At 44.0% G+C, this 20,088-nt stretch overlaps 1 protein-coding gene across 2 annotated transcripts in view; it reads left to right on the top strand.

Moving 5' to 3' along the window:
• Positions 1-20,088, top strand: part of STK32B (serine/threonine kinase 32B) — a 440,698-nt gene that overhangs the window by 344,869 nt on the left and 75,741 nt on the right. For both annotated transcript variants that reach the window (XM_039468436.2, XM_074395883.1), the window contains exon 6: positions 18,014-18,103. In XM_039468436.2, coding sequence (XP_039324370.1) covers positions 18,014-18,103 — 90 coding nt within the window. The remainder of the gene's footprint in view (positions 1-18,013; positions 18,104-20,088) is intronic.

The following is a 20,088-nucleotide window of genomic DNA, read 5'->3' as shown; positions in this document are numbered from 1 at the left end:
AGCAAGTGGCTGTGCCTCCATGTCTCAGCCTTCCCAGCAGTGTTGCAGAAGTAATCAACCCACCCTACCTTGCAGGGTGGAGAGAGTCTCGTCTCGGGTGAGACTCGAAGCTCAGCCATGCTTCACAGTAAGCAAGTGCTCAGGAAGGGGTAGGGAACTCGCCCTCTTCCTGTCCCTGTCTCTGCTCAGGGCTAGGCAAGGTCACATCACAGAAGCAAGGTGAAGAGGAGGTGAGAAGACACGGAGGCTGGTTCTTCATGGCAACCTACAAAGCAGGGGTCTGAAAGACTGGGTTCCTGGCAGCATCCTCAAGGCTCTGTCCTATTGATTAATAGAGACTGCTAGGGGAAGACTTCCAGGACCTGCATAGCATCCCAGAAGCAAAATTGAGGCAGAAACATGAATAGCAATAAGCCAGCCTTTGCACTGATGAGGAAAAGTGAGGCAGAGAGGTGGGGGGTCATCCAGGGCTGTCTGGCTTCATAGTTCTGGCTCCATCACCACCACCGCTGGCCACAGCTCACCTGAAACTACTGCACAAAAGATACAGGCAGCCTCCCCTGAGTTTTGTCTTTCCTGTCTTTTGGATTTCCATGCAACCCATCCCACCCGCCTTTCTGCACCCATTCTCAGCCTCCACCTCGGCCTTTCCCACATTCTTTCTTGATTCTCTTCTGCCCCCTTGAGCTCCTCTTCCTTTGCCACCCCCTGCTTGGCCTTCACAGTGTCCCAGCCCTTCTGGCTATGCAGCACCCCACACACTCCCCAAGTGCCCCTGCATCCAATCTTCTTCCTCTCCAGCCTCCCATTTTATCAAAAAGTCTCTGCTAGATGGCGGGACAGAGCGTTGAATATAATATTTCATACTAAGAGGTGAATGGCTGATAACCTTTCCCCCACCCGCAACACCCAATGAGTGGCTTTTCAGGTGGTACAGAAAAGAAATTTAGGAGCAGGGACTTTTTCTCAGAAAAAGAAAAGTCTCCTTTCTGGGGAGAGGAGAGAAAGAGAGGAGTCTACGCCCACAGCCCTCATTTACCTGCTCTTCCAAGGGGAGAAGCTGATCGGCTTTTTGAGCAGAGCCTGAAGGTGGCCATTCTTGCTTTTGTCTTTTACTCAGTAAACATCTCTTGAGCACCTGCTGTGTGCCAGATTGTGGGAATTATGAAGAAGGGGAACAGGGTCCTAACCCTGATGGGTTGCATGGTGTTGGGGAGAGTGTGGGGAAGCTCACGAGAGGTCGGGGCAGAGGGGAGAGGGAAAGGGGTGTGCAGGGGTTGTCTTGAAGGCAACGCCATGACAGTGGGATCCTGAGGGTGTGACAGGGCCAGACAGAGGAAGGTGTGCCTGATGGACAGGTGGTAAAGACAGTGGGGCAGAACTGCAGAAACAAGCAAAAGGGTGGTTTGAATACAACAGCCATTCGTTTTTGTAGGTTTTTTAAAATTTAAAATTAACTTCATACCTTCCAGACCTTTACTATGAAGCATGACCTAGCCATAAGGCAAGAAGGACAGTACCTGTTCCTAAGTGGGTCCCAAGGGCACCCCATTTGTGCTGGCATCTGCTGGCATCTACTGGAACCTTTTGTAAACGATATGACAAAACCTTGTACAAACCAGTAACTGTATTACCGTTTCAAGAGTCCCATCACTGGTTGCATTAAATGTTTTCTCAGAGAACAAGTTAGTTAGTTGGGCTTCAAATGAAATATAAACATAATTAAACAAATGCATTTATACTTTATTAATGATGTCCAAGATCTGCAAATTTTACACAAAATCCAAGCATATCCCACAAGCTTCTCTGCTCCCCAGTGTCTGCCTATTTTCTGTCTTTCAGAGTTTTATGTCTTAGAATGGACACTTTAATTCTGCTTTGAGATTTGAGGTCTCTGAGCCAGCTGCAAAAACAGAGAGAGAGAGACTATGCATTGAGGTAAAACAGAGTGAAGGAAAATAGAGCATCTTGGAACAAGGCAGAGAAAAGAGCTGAGTGCATATTAGGCTGAGGACCACGAGATCAAGGCAATGGGAATTTAAAGACATAGGGAGAGGGGGAAGCAATTGCATTAATTTTCTACTAGTACAATAAAGCTGGGAAATGAATAACCACATAGCCTAAATGGCATAGACAAAAAACATCCAGTTAGCTCACAGGATCCTGGGGTTGAGGGGCTCTAGGCTGGGCTTGGCTGATCTTGGCTAGTCTGGCTCCTAAGACCAAGGTTGGGTAGGCTGTGCTGTTGATGTTGGCTAAACCCACTCCAATGTCTGAGGCTCAACTGGCTGTCAGCTGATCCCCTCTGGCCTTGGCTGGCTGGGTGACTCAGCCCTGCTCCTCGAGATCATGCCCTGCAAGTTTATCTGCATGGCCTGCTCATGGCCATAGCAGGAGCAAGAGCAGGAGAGCCTGATCACTCAAGTCTCCACCTGTGCCATGTTTGCCACCAAGGCAGGAGACAAAGCAAGTCATCTGGCCAAACCTAGAGCCCGAGGGAAAGGACACTGCAAAAGCACATGGCAATGGGGTGATCCAGAGAGAGGTGAAGAATTGAAGCCATTATTGCATTTGCCTACCTCAAGGTTGATGGAAGACGCCAGAGAAAAAGGAATGGATGGAACCACGTGCACAGGCAGGTGGGTTAGTGCTTTCCACACAGGAGCTGAACTTCCTCAAAGGTGGGCAAGGAGAGAAGAGTGAGAGACAGAAGGAAAGAGCCTGCATTTTGCACCTAAGTGCCACTGAGGGCCCTGGTTCACAGATCATTGATCATGGCAATGAAGGATGTAGTCCTCATCCTGTTCTGTATTCCGGAAAGTGGTCCACTTGTTGCAGACTTGCCATGGCCAGGCATTGTGTCCAGTGACCTCAGGAGGCAGAGTCCCTGTGGCTGAGGACCTCATGGCCCAGGGTGGCTGTTCTCTGTCCTGGTGGCACATCACCTGGGTCCCAAGACCCAACCTCCAGAAGCTATTATTTGATTCCTCTTGCAGGACAGAGTGTTGAGTAGTGGGATCTTTTATGGTTCTCAGGTGGATCTAATCTGCAGTCAAGGCTGTGGGAGGAGTGGAAATATAGACAGTTGATGACCCAGCGGGGTCAATGCCAGGACAGAGCAAGCATGGGCCGTGGGGCAGCAGAAAGCCACTGAGACCAGGGGAGTGGTGCAGGAGGGCTTCCTGAAGGAAGGAACATGCACATTGGATGCTGAAGCATGCCTGAGGTCAACACAGCCTTTGAGGGATGCCATTCCAGAGGTGCACACTCATTTCTTATGGCCATGGAATGGGCACAGTGGGGTTCAGAAACCTGATCTGGATCTTCAGCAGCTGGCAATGCAGCAGCCACATTGTCAGAATGGATTTGTTTTCTTTATTGTATGATCCATGTCTTGCATTTTCTGTATTCTGAAGCTTCCACCTCTGGAGCATTACTAAGCCAACAGACTGCCCTGCCCAGGGCTGGCCAGTCCTAGAACTGGTAAACAACTTGCCCTAAGGCATGCTTTTCAAATGCCAACAACCAATCCAGAGCCATAACCCCTACATCTTCTTTATCCACTCTTCTAGGAATTTCATGTTCTGGGCCCCTCCTCAGCTCCCCTAATTATCCCAGGTGAAAGACAACTAGAGACAGCCCCAAGAACCCAGAGTCCACTGAAATTACTCAGACTAGTCAATCCTAAACCTGCTAATCCTGCCTCATCCATTCCTTCCCATGGAAACTACGGTAAAGGCTCTGGCCCACATTTCCCCACTCCCCATCCTCCTGAGCAGCCCTAGTGCTTCCCTGTCTCCCCAGCCCATGACATGGGCTGCACCCTCTTCTTGGGAACTGTACCAAATGATCAGTCATCTCCTGATCTGGTAGCTGTATTGTACCTCAAATTTTCTATTAATTCATGATATTTTATAACACTCATTAACTGAACTCATCTCAAAGAACTGCTTCTCCATCTGTTGCTAACATATTTGTTGATAAATGTGATGAGTGCTCCCCAAAATGGCCATGGCTAGCCATGTCGACACCCCCTTTTCTCCTGTCAAAACATTGTATGTGCTACTCCCAGCATGCCAGGAGAAAGAGACTCCAGGAAATTAAAAAATTGGGCATGTGCTGTTTATAAAGCATCAGATGTGGGGACTGTAGCAGTTGAGAAGGAAGGGAGAGAGCCACCGTACAAGTTGGGAGGGCTGAGATGTTTCTGTTAAGCCTGAGGAGCCCATGGTTATCTTGGAACCATATGGGTCCCAAGACCATAAGGGTAAGCACATAGGAATGCACTTTAAAGCTCTTCTGAGGAAGGTTGTAGTGAGATTCTTTCCAGTAAGCTGCCAGAAACAAGGCTTCTGCTACAGCACTGTGCCAGGGGAAGGTGTGAAAGTCCCAAAAACATGGTATATGAGACACCAAGGCCCCCAGAAAATGCCCCTGTGTTTTCTAGGGCTACCATAACAAAGTCCCACAACCAACAGGTGTAAGCAACAGAAACATATTGCTGGAGGCTGCAAGCTCAGGATCAAGATGTCAGCATGGTCCTGCTTTCTCTGAAGTGAGTTGGGGAGGCTCTGCTCCAGGGCCCTCTCCTAGCTCTGGCAGCTTCTTGGCTTGTGGCAGCATAACTCTCCTCTTCACATAGCATTCTCCCTGTGTGCATGTCAGCATCCAAATTTCTCCTTTTGATCAGGACACCAGTCATACTAGATTTGGGGCCCAACCCATTTCAATATGACTTCCTCATAATGAATGACATCTGTGATGACCCTGTTTCCAGATAAGGCCACATTCTGTGGTACTGTGGATTTGGACTTCAGTATGTGAATTTTGGGGGAAAAGGGACACAATTCAACTCATGACACCCCTGTCTTCTCTACATGGGATTTTAACAAATAAGAAATAAAACGGAAAAGTGGCAAGCAGAGGCCAAGATATCACCCACATACCTGAGAAAGGCTAGGATGCGTGTGAAACCAGTAAGGGTTTCCTATCCTGGGACCGAGACAGAGGCAGATTCACCACCAAGACCCTCCACCCTGCCTGTGTGGAGGGACTGCTCAGGTCACACCAAGAGCTTTGAGGAGTGGGAGAGAGGTCCCATTCCTGATAAGAGGAACCTGGGCAGAGCCAAACTGAGTAGGGCCAGTTCGCTCACCCTAAATTCACCCTTCACATAATCACTGCACCTCCCTTGGTGGACGAGTGCTATGGTCTGAATGTTTGTGTCCCCACAAAATTCAAAGGTTGAAACCCTAATCCCCAGTGTGATGGTGTTATGAGGTGGGGCTGTGTTAGTCCATTCTCACACTGCTATGAAGAACTACCTGAGACTGGGTAATTTATGAAGAAAAGAAGTTTAATTGACTCACAATTTCACAGGCTGTTCAGGAGGCATGGCCGGGAGGCCTCAGGAAACTTATAATCATGGCAGAAGATGAAGGAGAAGCAAACACATCTTCACATGGCCAGCAGGAGTTGGGGGAAGTGCTACCTACTTTTATAAACAACCAGATCTTGTGAGAACTAATTCATTATTACAAGAACAGCAAAGGGGAAATCCACCCTTATGATCCAATCACCTCCTACCAGGCCTGTCTTTCAACACTGGGGATTACAATTAAACATGAGATTTGGGCAGGAACACAGACACAAACCATATTATTTCACCTCTAGCCCCTTCCAAATATAGCGTACTTCTCACATTTCAAAATACAGTCGTGCCTTTCCAGTAGTCCTCAAAAGTCTTAACTCATTCCAGCATTAACTCAAAAGTCCAAAGTCTCATATGAGACAGGACCAATCCCTTCCACCTATGAGCCTATAAAGTAAAAAACAAGTTACTTACTTCCAAGATACAATGGACATTACAGGCATTGGGTAAATACAACTGTTCAAAAAGGGAGAAATCAGCTAAAACAAAGGGGCCCCATGCAAGTCCAAATCCCAACAGGGCAGTCATTAAATCTTAAAGCTCCAAAATTATCACCTTTGACACTATGTCTTAATCCATGCCACACTGATGCAAGGGGGTGGGTTCCCAAGGCCTTGGGCATCTCTGCTCTTCTATATCCGCAGGGTACAGCTCTCTCAGCTGCTGTCGCTTGTTGGCATTGAGTGCCTATGGCTTTTCTAGGTGCACAGTACAAGCTGTTGGAGGGTATACCATTTTGGGGTCTGGAGAATGGTGGTCCTCTTCTCACAGCTCCACTAGGCAGTGCCTCAGTGGGGACTCTGTTGGGGGGGCTCCAACCTCACTTTTCCCCTTCATGCTTTCCTAGAAGTTTTCAACGAGGGCTCCATCTATTCATCAGACTTCTACCTGGACATCCAGACATTTCCATACATCCTCTGAAATCTAGGTGGAGGCTCCCAAGCCTCAACTCTTACCCTCTGCACACCCACAGGTTTAACACCAGATGGAAACTGCCAAGATTTATGGCTTGCACCCTCTGGAACAGTGGCCTGACATGTATCTTGGGCCTTTTAGCCATGGCTGGAGCTGAAGTAGCTGGGATGCAAGGAGAAGTGTCTCAAAGTTAGGCAGGGCAGCAGGGCCCTGGGCCTTGCAGCAAAACCAGTTTTTCCTTTTAGGCCTCCAGGCCTGTGATGGGAGGGGCTGCTGCAAAGGTTACTGGAAAATGTCTTTAAGGCATTTTCCTCATTGTCTTATGCAAATTTCTGCAGCCAGTTTGAATTCCTCCCAAGAAAATGGGTTTCTCTTTTCTTCCACATGACCAGGCTACATTTTCCAAACTTTTACATCTGCCTCCCTTTTAAATATAAGTTTCATTTCTAGGTCATTTTTTACTCATCAACATAAGCATAGGCTGTTAGAGGCAGCCATGCTACATCTTGAACATTTTGCTGCTCAGAAATTTCTTTTGCCAGATGCCCAAAATCATCACTCTCAAGTTGAAAATTCCACATATCTCTAGGGCCTCCAATCTTTTTGCTAATGCATAGCAAAAGTGACCTTTGTTCCAGTTCCCACTATGTTCCTCATCTCCATCTGACACCACCTTGGCCTGGACTTCATTGTTCATATCACTATCTGCATTTTGGTCACAATTTAACAAGTCTCTAGGAAGTTGCAGACTTTCTCTCATCTTCTTGTCTTCCTCTGAGCCCTCCATACTCTTCCAGCGTCTGCCAGGTACCCAGTTCCAAAGTTGCTTACACATTTTCAGGTGTCTTTATATCAGTGCCCCACTCCTGGTACCACTTTTCTATATTAGTTCATTGCCACACTGCTATAAAGAACTAAGACTGGGTAATTTATGAAGAAGAGGTTTAATTGACTCACAGTTCCACAGGTTGTACAGGAGTCATGGCTGGGGAGGCCTCAGAGAACTTATAAGCATGGTGGAAGAGGAAGGGGAAGCAAGCAGGTCTTCTCATGGCTGGCAGTGGGGTGGAAGTGCTACATACTTTTATAAACAGTTGGATCTTGTAATTACTAGTAGAAAAACAGCAAGGGGGAAATCCAACCCCATGATCCAATCACCTCCCAGCAGGTCCCTCTTCTAATACTGATTACAATTATATATGAGATTTGGGTGGGGACACAGACCTAAACCATATCAGAGGCCTTTGGGAGGTAATCAGGTTATGAGGGTGGAACCTTCATGAATGGGATTAGTGCCCTTATAAAAGGTACCCCGGAAAGCTCCCTCACCCCTTCCACCATGTGAGAATACAGCAAGAAGTTGCCAGCTCTGAACCAGGAAGCAGGCCCTCCACAGACATCAAATCTGTCATGGCCTTGATCTTGTGTTTCCCAGCCTCCAGAACTGTGAGAAACACACGTCTGTTGTTAATCAGTCTATGACATTCTGTTACAGCAGCCCAGATGGACAAAGATTGGGATTGAAGGAGTGGAAATAAGCTAATAAGGTACTTAGGATAAATCCTTCCGATGTGGTTTGGTTCTGTGTCCTCACCCAAATCTCATGTCAAATTGTAACCTCCAATGTTGGAGGTGGGGCCTGGTGAGAGGTGATGAGACCCTGGGGGTGATCTCATGAATGAGTGAGCTGTTGTGAGTTCCGGTTGTTTAAAAGTGTGTAGCACCTCCCTCCCTTCCTCCTGCTCCATCCATATGACTTGTCTGCCTCCCCTTTGCCTTCCACCATGATTGTCCATTTTCTGAGGCCTCTCCAGAAGCCACGAAGATGCCACTATGCTTGCTGCACAGCCTGTAGGACCATGAGCCACCAATTAAAACTCTTTTCTTTATAAATTACCTAGTCTCAGGTATCCCTTTGTAGCAATGTGAGAACAAACTCATGTACCTTCCTTGCAGAAACAGAAAGTGATTTCCCTCCTATATTCCTGCTAACACTGAATTCAATTCCAGTTCAGCCTGGTAAGAATAATCTTAATTATGCACTGTTCCCAGGATGGTGTTTGATACTGGTCTAGAGAAACATGTGGCCTAGCCCCTGGCTTCATGAGGCACACCTGTCTGGAGAAGAACCACGTATGATGGAATGAGTTAGGAGCAGAGAAAGGGAAGCAGTGGTCTTGCCATCCCATGACCCAGGGTGGAGATATCGCCATCCCTGGGCAGCTGCGTGTTCTCAGTTCATATTACCTGTTGGAGCATCATTGTCCTAAAGAGAGAATGGCTTAATGAAGTAGGAAGACAATGGGTCTCACAGTGAAACCTACCTGGGGCTTGAACTCTGGCTCCAGGAGCTTGGGCGAGACAGTCACTTTTTCAGTTGTTTACACCATGGAGGGGATGACCAGATGGTGTTCAGACAGGCCCTGCCCCAGCGAACTCCTCCGTCTATTCAGATTGCTCTGCTCCAAAAAGATGCCCTCTGCTTGGCTTTCATGAAATCTCTTTTAGAGGGCAAAAAGATGCCCTCTGCTTGGCTTTCATGAGATGCACCTGAGTGCATCTCATCAGCAGAATCTAAATCCTAGCCAGAACCCTTGCTGCAAGACAGTTTGAAAATGAGTTTTTCCCCTTCGATAGAGGAGGTAGCAAAGAAAGGAGTCAGAGAGGATGCTAAGTGTCAGAATCTAGTGCCCAGCATGGTACCTCCTGGAGTCATTGCAAGGAGTAGATCGTAGTAGGGAAAGTGTTGCAAAACTTCTCCAGAATGTTACTAACGGTGATTATTATGATTCGTAAAATGACATACCCAATACAGTGACATAGAAAGGAAGTGTATTAGTCAGGGAGCCTTGCCTCTGCAGTGCTAATGAACATCAAAAGCTACTGGTTTGAAATTAAGAACCATGGACATAGATAAATGACGGAAAAAGAAAAACTAAAAATGTCTGCGCTCGCTCAAAAGCCTTGGACTGAGTGCTTTCTGTGCAGCATCAGCTCATACTGGGAGCACATGCCTGGCAGGCTTCATGGAATCACAGGGCATGGGGGCACTGGAATTAGCTGGGGATGGAAGTGTCCCTCCCAAATCTCAGCAAAGGAGCTCGGTAAAGCCCAGAAATGTTGCATTTCTTGTCACTGCATTCTTCACCTGTGCATGGGGGCAGCCTGGAGCAGACAGATTATTTTTTAAGGCCCTGAATTCCCACCCCATGACCAGGGTACAGGAAGCCAAATTAAATGGAACAGGGAAAAAAAATCAAAGGCTCGTTTTATGCTTTATCAGGTGAAGACACGTGCTGAAAACACAGTCTTCCTACTGTCGTAAGCCAAAGGAAGCTTGGATAAGCTAGTGCCATGGAATTTGATTGGGTTTCTTTTTTCCTTTGGCCATCGTCCTGTGATAAGTTTGCTATGATCTCCATGAAGATAAATGGGAAGAAAAGAATAGTTCTGTGTGGTGCCCAGAATGTTTGATCCTGTGTTGAACAGTGGCAGCCGGTGTTATAATCAGCGCCCACAGCTCCAAAGTGCGATTATTATTAGCAGAGAGCCAGGGTTGCTGGAAATGGCTGGAGCCTGCCAGGGGAGGGGGCTGCAGGGCCCATGGTCCTGATTCTCATCTCTTTTGGGATTCTTTGAAGCAGCACCACTTTGACCTCTGGCTTAGGCGTAATTTGGGTCCTGTAAACCAGCTGAGATGGGGATAGACGTTCACCGGAGACTTACTCCAAATTCAAGAATGATGAAAGTGAAACAAGCCAGAGAATACTTGAAAGGAGATGATCACTTGTAGATTCCCTTTCATCCTAACTCTCAGTCCTCTTTCCTCTAGAGGGAGCTATCTTTTTACCCACTCCCAGGAATTCCTAGGGAAGCATGGCATCCATAAAAGTGTTCATAAAAGGAGCAAGGCCTGCCCCTACAAGCAAATGTCCTATTTTCCCAGGCTGTGGCCCTGGAGGTCCCAGTCACACAGCTGCACCAGGCTACAGCTAGGCTCGAATTCCTTTGAGAAACACCATGTGGGGTTATTCCATTAGGTTGCTGCAGTCTTAAATGTCAAGAGTTAACATGGAATGTTGTCAATAATCGGGTGACTATTATGATATCCCTATAAGCAATAAAGAATGAAGAAAGGTAATAGAATTTGCCTGCTCAAAGGTCTCTTTCATTTCACGGTAGTTTAAAAATATTAAAAATAATAGAAATTTATTTCTCATAGTTCTGGAGGCTGGGAAGTCCAAGATCATGGGCAGATGGGATGTTGTCAGTACATCCATGAGTGTTATGATATCCCTATACATGATAAGGAAGGAAGAAAGGTGATAGGATTTGCCTGTTGAAGGATCTCTTTCATTTCTTGGTAGTTTATAAATAATAGAAATTTATATCTCACAATTCTGGAGGCTGGGAAATCCAAGATCATGACCAGTGTCTGGTGCTCTTTGCTTCCAAGTTGATACCTTGTAGCTGTGTCCTCACATGGCAGAAGATGGAAGATCAAACAGTGAATGCAGTGTGAGGCCTCTTTCACGAGGTCAGTAATCCAATCAGCTCCTAAGGGTCCCACATCTTAATATATTTTGCCCTCTGTGTCCATGGGTTCAATTCAACCAGCCATGGATAAAAACTGGTCAAAAAACAAGCATTCAAAAAATAACAATGCAACAATAAAAATAATACAAATACAAACAATATTTAAAAGAAAAAATAGCTACTTGCATAGCCTTTCCATTGTATTAGGCATTATAATTAATCTAGAGATGATTTAAAGTATCTGGGAGGTTGTACGCAGGTTAAATGAAGTACTAAGACACTTTATGTAAGTGGCTTGACTGTCCACATATTATGGTATTCCTGGGTTGTCCTGGAAGCAGTTCCTCATGTGAATACTGAAGCATGGTTGTAATTTATCACATCAGTGATCAAGTTTCAACATATGAATTTTGAAAAATACAGTTAAACCATAGCAGGAGCCCTCACCAAGAATCCAGCCATGCTGGCACCCTGATCTCAGACTATTGGCCTTCAGAACTGCAGGAAAGAAATGTCTGTTGTTTAACCCACCCAATTGGTGGCATTATATTGTAGCAGCCCAACTAACACACACAGTGATAATACTCTCTGTGGTAGTACATTTCCTGGTAGTGGAAGTATGGGAGCAAAAACCAGAGTAGCAAAAACTAGTCTATCAATAGCGTAAGTCTTGGGGTCAGTTTTGAAGAATTAGTGGAAGTCTACCAGGCAGTTGAGAGGGAAGAACATTCCAAGGAGTGTCAAAGGCTTGGAGATGAGATGAATTTTCATATGTTCTAAGAAAGGAGAGATGTATGCCTGGAGGACAGGATACTTAAACAGACCTGGGAGCATGGTTATTGATTATCAGTACTACATTAGCACTTGTATTAATGGGTCATACACAATATCCTGGTCTCCCTCTCTTTGAGTTTTGGATGTTTTCAGCTTATGGAAAGTAAGCCAGTTCATATTTTCAAATTTTATAGTAAACTTTCACTCTCCTGAGAAGGAACTCATAGGAAATCTCGTTGGGCACTAATTTTCATTTTCCTCCATCTTCACTCACCAATTAGAGGAGACCCAGTGAGAAGTCACAGCTCATCAATTAGCACAGCCCAGGGAAAGCAGAAGTGGAACCCTGCTGTGGCCACGCAGGCTGCTGCCCACTGTACCTGAATTCCTGGGTGGAAACAGTATGTCTGTCCCAGAACAGCCCAGGAGGCCAGGAGGTAACGAGATCAGGACTGTTCGACCCAGCTCCATAGGAGAAGGGTGGGACGAGGGGAAAGCCCCACTCTGGCTTCAGCACATATCAGCCTTGAGATGTTGGCCCTAACACTAGTGACTGGAACCTCAGGTTATTCTTCAGTAAAGACAAGAATAGCAATACCCTCCTATCAGGAGCACTTGAAGGATTAAGATGAGATTTGACACTTACTCTGTAACACTTATTAACCCTAAATAACAATGGCTTAAAGGAGCCAGGGGTTGTATTTTCTCCCCCTCTTCATCAGTTTCCTGCTTTAGTCCTTGTCCCTATAATCCAGTCACAGCAGCTGAAAGAGTATTCAAAATTGAGTCCAATCATATCAAAACCCTCTCATGTGGAGTCAAAGCCACCATCCTCACTGCAGCCCAGAAGGTCTGACACATTTTTCCCATGGAGAGAATTTGTCTCCGGTTCATTCAGAACAATAAACATCTGAGAGTTACTAAGGAAACATTGAAAAGAAATAATAGTGAGGGTAAGCCCACCGTAATGTTACAATACCCTACAAATCTGTTATAATTAAACCCATGAAGTACTGCCCCAGCAACAAGCAGCAGTGGAACAGAAGAGAGAACCCATGTGCTGACCCACATGTATGTGGAACTTTATATAAAGTGGGCATACTTCAAGTTTTTAGGAGAAGGTGAAATTTTCAATTAATGTTATTGAGACCACTGGATATCCATTTGGAGGAAATGAAATCAGAATGTTATCTCATGCCATACACAAAAATATACTCCAGATGGCTGTAAGACTTCAGTATAAAAGGTAAATTATGTAAGTATTTTAAGAAAATATAAGAGGAGACGATATAAAATCTTAGGGGTAAATTCGGCTTCCGAAAATTGGAAAATTATAAGAGAAATAACACTTAAAAGTATAAAATTAACATATTATTTGCATTTTTAAAACTTCTTTATAGCAAGAGGCACTGTAAACAAAGTCAAAACACAAAGAATAGGCTAAGAGAAAATATTTGCAATGCACATAGGAGAGAAAAGGACAAATGTATCTTTTTTCTTTCTTTCTTTTTTTATTGCATTTTAGGTTTTGGGGTACATGTGAAGAACATGCAAGATTGTTGCATAGGTACACATATGGCAGTGTGGTTTGCTGTCTTCCTTCCCCTCACCTATATCTGTCATTTCTCCCCATGCTATCTCTTCCCACCCCCCCACCCACCGTCCCTCCCCCTCCTAAAAGGGATCACAACTCCTGACCAGCAAGGGAACCAGACCAGATGGAGAAGGAGTGTGATGATATGACAGAATCAGACTTCAGAAGGTGGGTAGTAAGAAACTACAGCGAGCTAAAAGAACATGTTCTAACCCAATGCAAAGAAACTAGGAACATTGAAAAAAGATTGGACGAAATGCTAACGAGAATGGACAACATAGAGAGGAATATAAGTGAATTGATGGAGCTTAAAAACACAACACGAGAACTTCATGAAGCATGCACAAGTTTCAACAGCTGAATTGACCAAGCAGAAGAAAAGATATCAGAGGTCGAAGATCACCTCAATGAAATAAAAAGGGAAGGCAAGAACAGAGAAAAAAGCGCAAAAAGGAATGAACAAAATCTTCAAGAAATGTGGGACTATGTGAAAAGACCTAATCTACGTCTGATAGGTGTACCTGAATGTGATGAAGAGAATGAATCCAAGATGGAAAATACTCTTCAGGATATTATGCAGGAAAACTTCCCCAACCTAGCAAGGCAGGACAATCTTCAAGTCCAGGACATACAGAGAACACCACAAAGATATTCCTCGAGAAGAGCAACCTCAAGGCACATAATCGTCAGATTCACCAGGGTTGAAATGAAAGAGAAAATGCTAAGGGCAGCTAGAGAGAAAGGTCGGGTTACCCACAAAGGGAAGCCCATTAGACTCACAGCAGATCTCTCAGCAGAAACCCTACAAGCCAGAAGAGATTGGGGGCCAATATTCAACATCCTTAAAGAAAAGAACTTTCAACCCAGAATCTCCTATCCAGCCAAACTAAGCTTCATAAGTGAAGGAAAAATAAAATCCTTGGGGAACAAGCAAGTACTCTGAGATTTCATCATCACCAAACCTGCTCTACAAGAGCTCCTGAAAGAGGCTCTACATATATAAAGGAACAACCAGTACCAGCCACTCCAAAAACATACCAAATGGTAAAAGAGCATCAACACAATCAAGAATCTGCATCAACTAACCAACAAAACAGCCAGGTAGCATCAAAATGACGGTATCAAATTCACACATAACAATACTATCCCTAAATGTAAATGGACTAAATGCCCCAGTCAAAAGACACGGACTGGCAAATTGGATAAAAAGCCAAAACCCATCAGTGTGCTGTATCCAGGAAACCCATCTTACATGCAAGGATACACAAAGGCTCAAAATAAAGGGATGGAGGAAGATCTACCAAGCAAATGGAGAGCAAAAAAAAGCAGGAGTTGCAATTCTCATCTCTGATAAAATAGACTTTAAAGCAACAAAGATCAAAAGGGACAAAGAAGGACAAATGTATCTTAAAGACAAGGTGATCCCAGTGAAAACTGACTAAGGTTCCAAGAGGCTGATCACATGGGAAACAGAGAGTCTCCTCTGTGGCGAGATAACATTTCTCACCATGTAATTTGCAGGACATAAAATCACTGATAACAACTAGTGCGGGTAAAGTGCAGAAAAATACACATCTCATATTCTGTTTATAGTGCCATAAATTATAACTTTTTGGAACATAATATGCATACCCCTGGACCCAGCAATCCCACTTCTGGGGATTTATTCAGTCAAAATAAAAGTACTAATATATAAAGATATATTCAGTAATTCTTGTCACATGTTCTATAATAACAAGAGAAACGATTAAGCAAGCAAAATTGGAAACAACCTGAGTACTCATAATAGGGAATTGCTGAATAAATGATACATTGTATGATACAAACATACTATAGAATACTGTGTAACCATAGGTCCACAGCTTCTTATCTGAAAGCCTTGGGGCAGATACGTTTTCATAACTCAGAATTTTCTTCAGATTTAGAAATTCATTTATATTAAATAATATATGTTTTAATATAAAATAATGTGTTTAACACATAATATGTAATAATATTTTAAATAATACATTTTATACTATGTAATACCCAATAGGGGCTTGGAGGAACACCATGTAATCAAATATATTACTATTTCTACAGCAAAACATGAATATTCATTCCAAATGGAATAAATAAAAAATGACTGCTTCAGGTCAAATTTCATCACCAAGTAAATTGCGGAAAAAAATTGCACTTGGAATGGAGGATAAAGGATTGTGGATGTCATAGGTAGACCAACATATACTAGCTTGAAAATTGTTCATGCTTCATAGCTATATTCAAAAGTAATTTTTAGAGTGATCCATGAGTTATGATGTCATTATTGCAGGAACAAACCAAAGCTCCCACATATATGGATATACATTTGCATAAGCAAAGAGAAATCATGGAGGAGCCACATGAATTGTGTGATTACACTGGGGTGGGAGAGACAATGAGGGTCTTAAAGTGGTGACTCAAAAACATGTCTATATTCTTTGGCTTATTTTAATGAGCTGGCATCACTTTCATAATTAAAATACTAAACTTTTGACAGAAAGGGCAGGTGGAAGAAAACTAAACAAAAGCCACATTTGAAGGCTCCGTAGTCCTTTTACAATGGCAACATGTGCCACTGTGTTTAGAACTATGTGGGTGTGGGGTACAGCAATGACTATGATATACACTCACTTTCACATGCCTTAAAGTGCAAAACAGCAATATGAGTTTGCTTTCTTGCTGGTATTAGAAATAAAGAAATGGACCAGGTACTGTGGCTCAAACCTGTAATCCCAGCACTTTGGGAAGCTGAGGCAGGCAGATCATGAGGTCAGGAGTTTGAGACCAGCCTGACCAACATGGTGAAACCCTGTCTCTAATAAAAATAGAAAAATAAGTCAAGCGTGGTGGTGTGCACCTGTAATCCCAGCTATTCAGGAGGCTGAGGCAGGAGAATCACTTGAACCCAGGAGGTGGAGATTGCAGTGAGCTGAGATTGCACCACTGCACTCCAGCCTGGGAGACACAGTGAGACTCCATCTCAAAAAAAAGAAAAAAAAAGACTAAGAAGAAATAAGGGAATAGGAGGGTGCAGGGGATGTATTGGTCTTGGCTGGAGGAGATGGGTTTGGAGCTACTCCTTTGCAGGATAATAATGCTAAGAGCAAACACTTAAGAGAAGCCTCCCTTCTTCCTACAGGGCAGCATCACTCTGTTTTATGTGTATTAACTCCCTGACTTCTGCAATAGCCCTCTGAGGTGGATATTTATTATCATCATCCCCATTTTATAGATGAAGAAACTGAAGCCCAGCAAGATTAAGTTATTTGCCCAAGGTTATACAGCTACTCCCAACAAAGCTGAGGCCTAAACCAAGGCAGTCTGGTTCAGAGTCTGTGCACCCAACAACTGCTCCACACTGCCTCTTTTCAGGCAGGATGGTGGATGGCTGAATGGAGAGATACTCACTGCAGCCACAGGAAGCCCCAAAGGCTAAAGCAGCCTGGGTATGTTCTAGGAATGTAACTTAGGTACGAATACTGTGCATCCTAGCAAAGACCTGGCTGGGTGACAAGCTTCATCCACAAGTACCTGAAGAGTATTACAAATCCTCACAGAATAAATATCTTGCTGCTGCATCTCACCTAGGACCACCGGACAGATTGCTGGCTGAGCAGCTTGCTCACACATCAGTGCTGGCCGCTGAGTCTGAGATTAGAGGGTTGTATGTTAAACTGCTGGTGCTTTTTCTGTCCACCGTAGCTGATCACATCAAGCATGCCTCTCCCATATGCAGTCCCGTGGGCTTCTCAGCATGACTCAATGCACCTGCTCCAGAATGTGTTTTCCCATCTCTTGGTGATGCCTTCCAATTCCCTCCAAGTCAATTTTGCATATGCCATCCATCTATGCATTTAAGTCCCACATCCCAAATGCCACTCTCAGATTTGGTGAAAATGCAGCCAGCCATTTTCATGTGATGCGATGACAGAAAAATAGAAATGTAAGTGCAGTTGTAACTATTGTCCAAGGATCTTTTAGCTGGAATCTTATATGTACCAAATTCCCCAAAAAGCAAGTACTGATCAAAATTCCCCCCAATGCAAGTAGTGACCATTTGGGTGTTTCCTTCCTCCCTATCCCCTTCCTTCTCTTCTATTTATCTCCTTTACCTGCACATACTTTGTTTCTTTCATTTCCTTTCTCTCCCTCTTCCTTGCTTGTCCTGTTTTTTGAACACCTACTTTGTAGGTGCACTCAGCCTATCCATGCCCCATCCACTGCCATCACTTCAGCCTGGATGGGAGGTGGTCTCAATCCCCTAGCCTTCTCCCTACTAAATTTACCAAGAACAATACTAAGGTCTCCAGTGACCATAGCGGACAAACAGCAGAACAAGCAGTATCCTCTGGGTAGGTGGGGGAAGAATCCTCTCCACCCACCCCTGCCCCAGCCACAGCCCACCTACAGCTTTCCTGGGAGAAGGAGTCTGGACTGACCTGTCTTGTTTATTTCCAGGAGCTTTAATTCTCCACATCAGTCTCTCTAAACTTTTAATCCATAAAAAATGTATCCTACCCCTCAATATATTTATGCAAAACTAATATGCCTATGTTACCAAATGAATTCACATTCTGAAACATGCACACAACATAAACATTTTTAAAGTATCAGATAAAATAGCATTATAATTAGAAGTTCTAATGTTTTCTTCCTGTATCCACCTTGCCTCAAAACACAGCTTTAAATACCCAGCTGCCTGCAGCCCATGCTAACTTGAGTTTCTGTTTCTGTATTTGCAGGACATGTTCACATTACAGACTTCAACATAGCAACGGTGGTAAAAGGAGCAGAGAGGGCTTCCTCCATGGCTGGCACCAAGCCCTACATGGGTGAGTGTTCCAGCACCTTCTTTTCATGTGATCAGGCTCAGTGCCTAAGACTCAGCATCCTTCTCTTGTTTCATCGGCCACTGCCCCCGCCACACACCCTCCCCCCATGCTCACATGAGGTTCCATAGTTCCCAGTAGATAAAATGCTCTCCCAAAGCTCTGGACCTTTCCAACCTGTCTCTGCTTGGCAACCTCTCCCTGCTTGGTTTTCTAGAGAACTGCTCAGCCAGAGAGCCATAGCTCAGGCTTGAGAGGGTGGCAGATGAAACAAGTATTTTCTTTTCCATTTATGTTCAGTATTTGCCAGAATTTAACTTGGTGGTGGTCATTTGAATAAAAGATATGGAGAAATATGGGCTTTAAACCTTTGTGCCCTTTTGTGCTGTACTGATTACATTTTCTAGCCTTAAACACATATTTCTTATATTATTGGTAATGGTAAATGGGGATTATCTAGGCATAGAACTTGTGCATATGATATATTAATAGGAATCAACAATATTGAAACAAAAGAGGAACAGAAAAGTATCAAAGTCAAATTCCAAGTTATTGTAAGTCAGAGGAGAATGAGGAGCAGAATAACACCATTGGAATAAAAACACACAGAAAGATGTGCTGATAAAACAGACTGAAACCATTGCCTACTTTTCAAAAGAGTTAAAAGACACAGTGATGGGTTGTTACATTAATGGTCCTCCAGTGAATCACCCAGTGTTCTTGCAATGTGTAGTTTTAAATGGTTTTTTAAGGAATTTTTATGGAATTATCATTTTCAGTATCCATTCTGTTCTCTTACTTTTGTTTTCTTGGTTATGGATGCCTCTTATCTGAATGCTGGATCATCTTTTCCAATCTTCAGCAATTGTCACTGTCCCTCAAATCTTTATTACCTCTGGCTTCATTTCTTTAAAAATATTCTTGGCCAGGCATGGTCACTCATGCCTGTAATCCCAGCACTTTGGGAGGCCGAAGTGGGCGGATCACTTGAGGCCAGGAGTTCGAGACCAGCCTGACCAATATGGTGAAACTCTCGTCTCTACTAAAAAAAAATACAAAAATTAGCCTGGCATGGTGGCAGATGCTTGTAGTCCCAGCTACTTGGGAGGCTGAGACGGGAGAATTGCTTGAACCCAGGAGGCGGAGGTTGCATTGAGCCGAGATTACACCACCGCCCTCCAGCCTGGGTGACAGAGTGAGATTCTGGCTCAAAAAACCAAAAAAAAAAAATCCCATTGTTATATTTCTCTTTCTCCCAAGGTGTTATCTATTGTATTTGTTTTGTGTGTTTTTTCTAGCGAAGGCTTCATTTCTGAAATCATTTTCCCTTTATTTCTTTCTCCCTAAGTTCTCTCACCTGATTTCTGAGTTTTTATTCTAATTTATGTTATGTCTTATATAATTTTGTTAAAGCTTTTATTACATGTTAATTCTGAATGTCTATATTTGTTATCAATTACTGTGTAACAAACTGTCAAAACATAGTGCTTTAGGACAATCGCAATGTTATTTCTCACAATTCTGTTGGTTTACCAAGTTGTTTCTCTTCAGGGTTGGCTGGGCTCACTCATGAAGATGCATTCAGCTGGCAGGTCAGCTGGGAGTTGGGTTCAGCTAGGACAGCTGAGATGAATATATCTCTCTTTCTCTATGTGGTCTTCCATCATCAAAGTGGCTAGAGTGAACTTCCTCATATGGTTTCAAGATAAGATGGTAGAGCCACTTCCTCCATGCTTATCAGAACTCTGCCTGCTTCACATTTCCTAATGTTCAGCTGGTCAAGGCAAGTCACATAGCCAACCACGTGGAAGGGAACGGCATGGGGTACCGGTATCAGAAGGCTGATTCACTGGAGGACCATTAATGTAACAACCCATCACTGTGTCTTTTAACTCTTTTGAAAAGTAGGCAATGGTTTCGGTCTGTTTTATCAGCACATCTTTCTGTGTGTTTTTATTCCAATGGTGTTATTCTGCTCCTCATTCTCC

Source organism: Saimiri boliviensis, chromosome 3, assembly GCF_048565385.1.
Source record: "Saimiri boliviensis isolate mSaiBol1 chromosome 3, mSaiBol1.pri, whole genome shotgun sequence".
Lineage (NCBI taxonomy): Eukaryota > Metazoa > Chordata > Mammalia > Primates > Cebidae > Saimiri > Saimiri boliviensis.
Note: the sequence above shows the minus strand (reverse complement) of the source record. Positions and strands in the feature narration are given on the sequence as shown.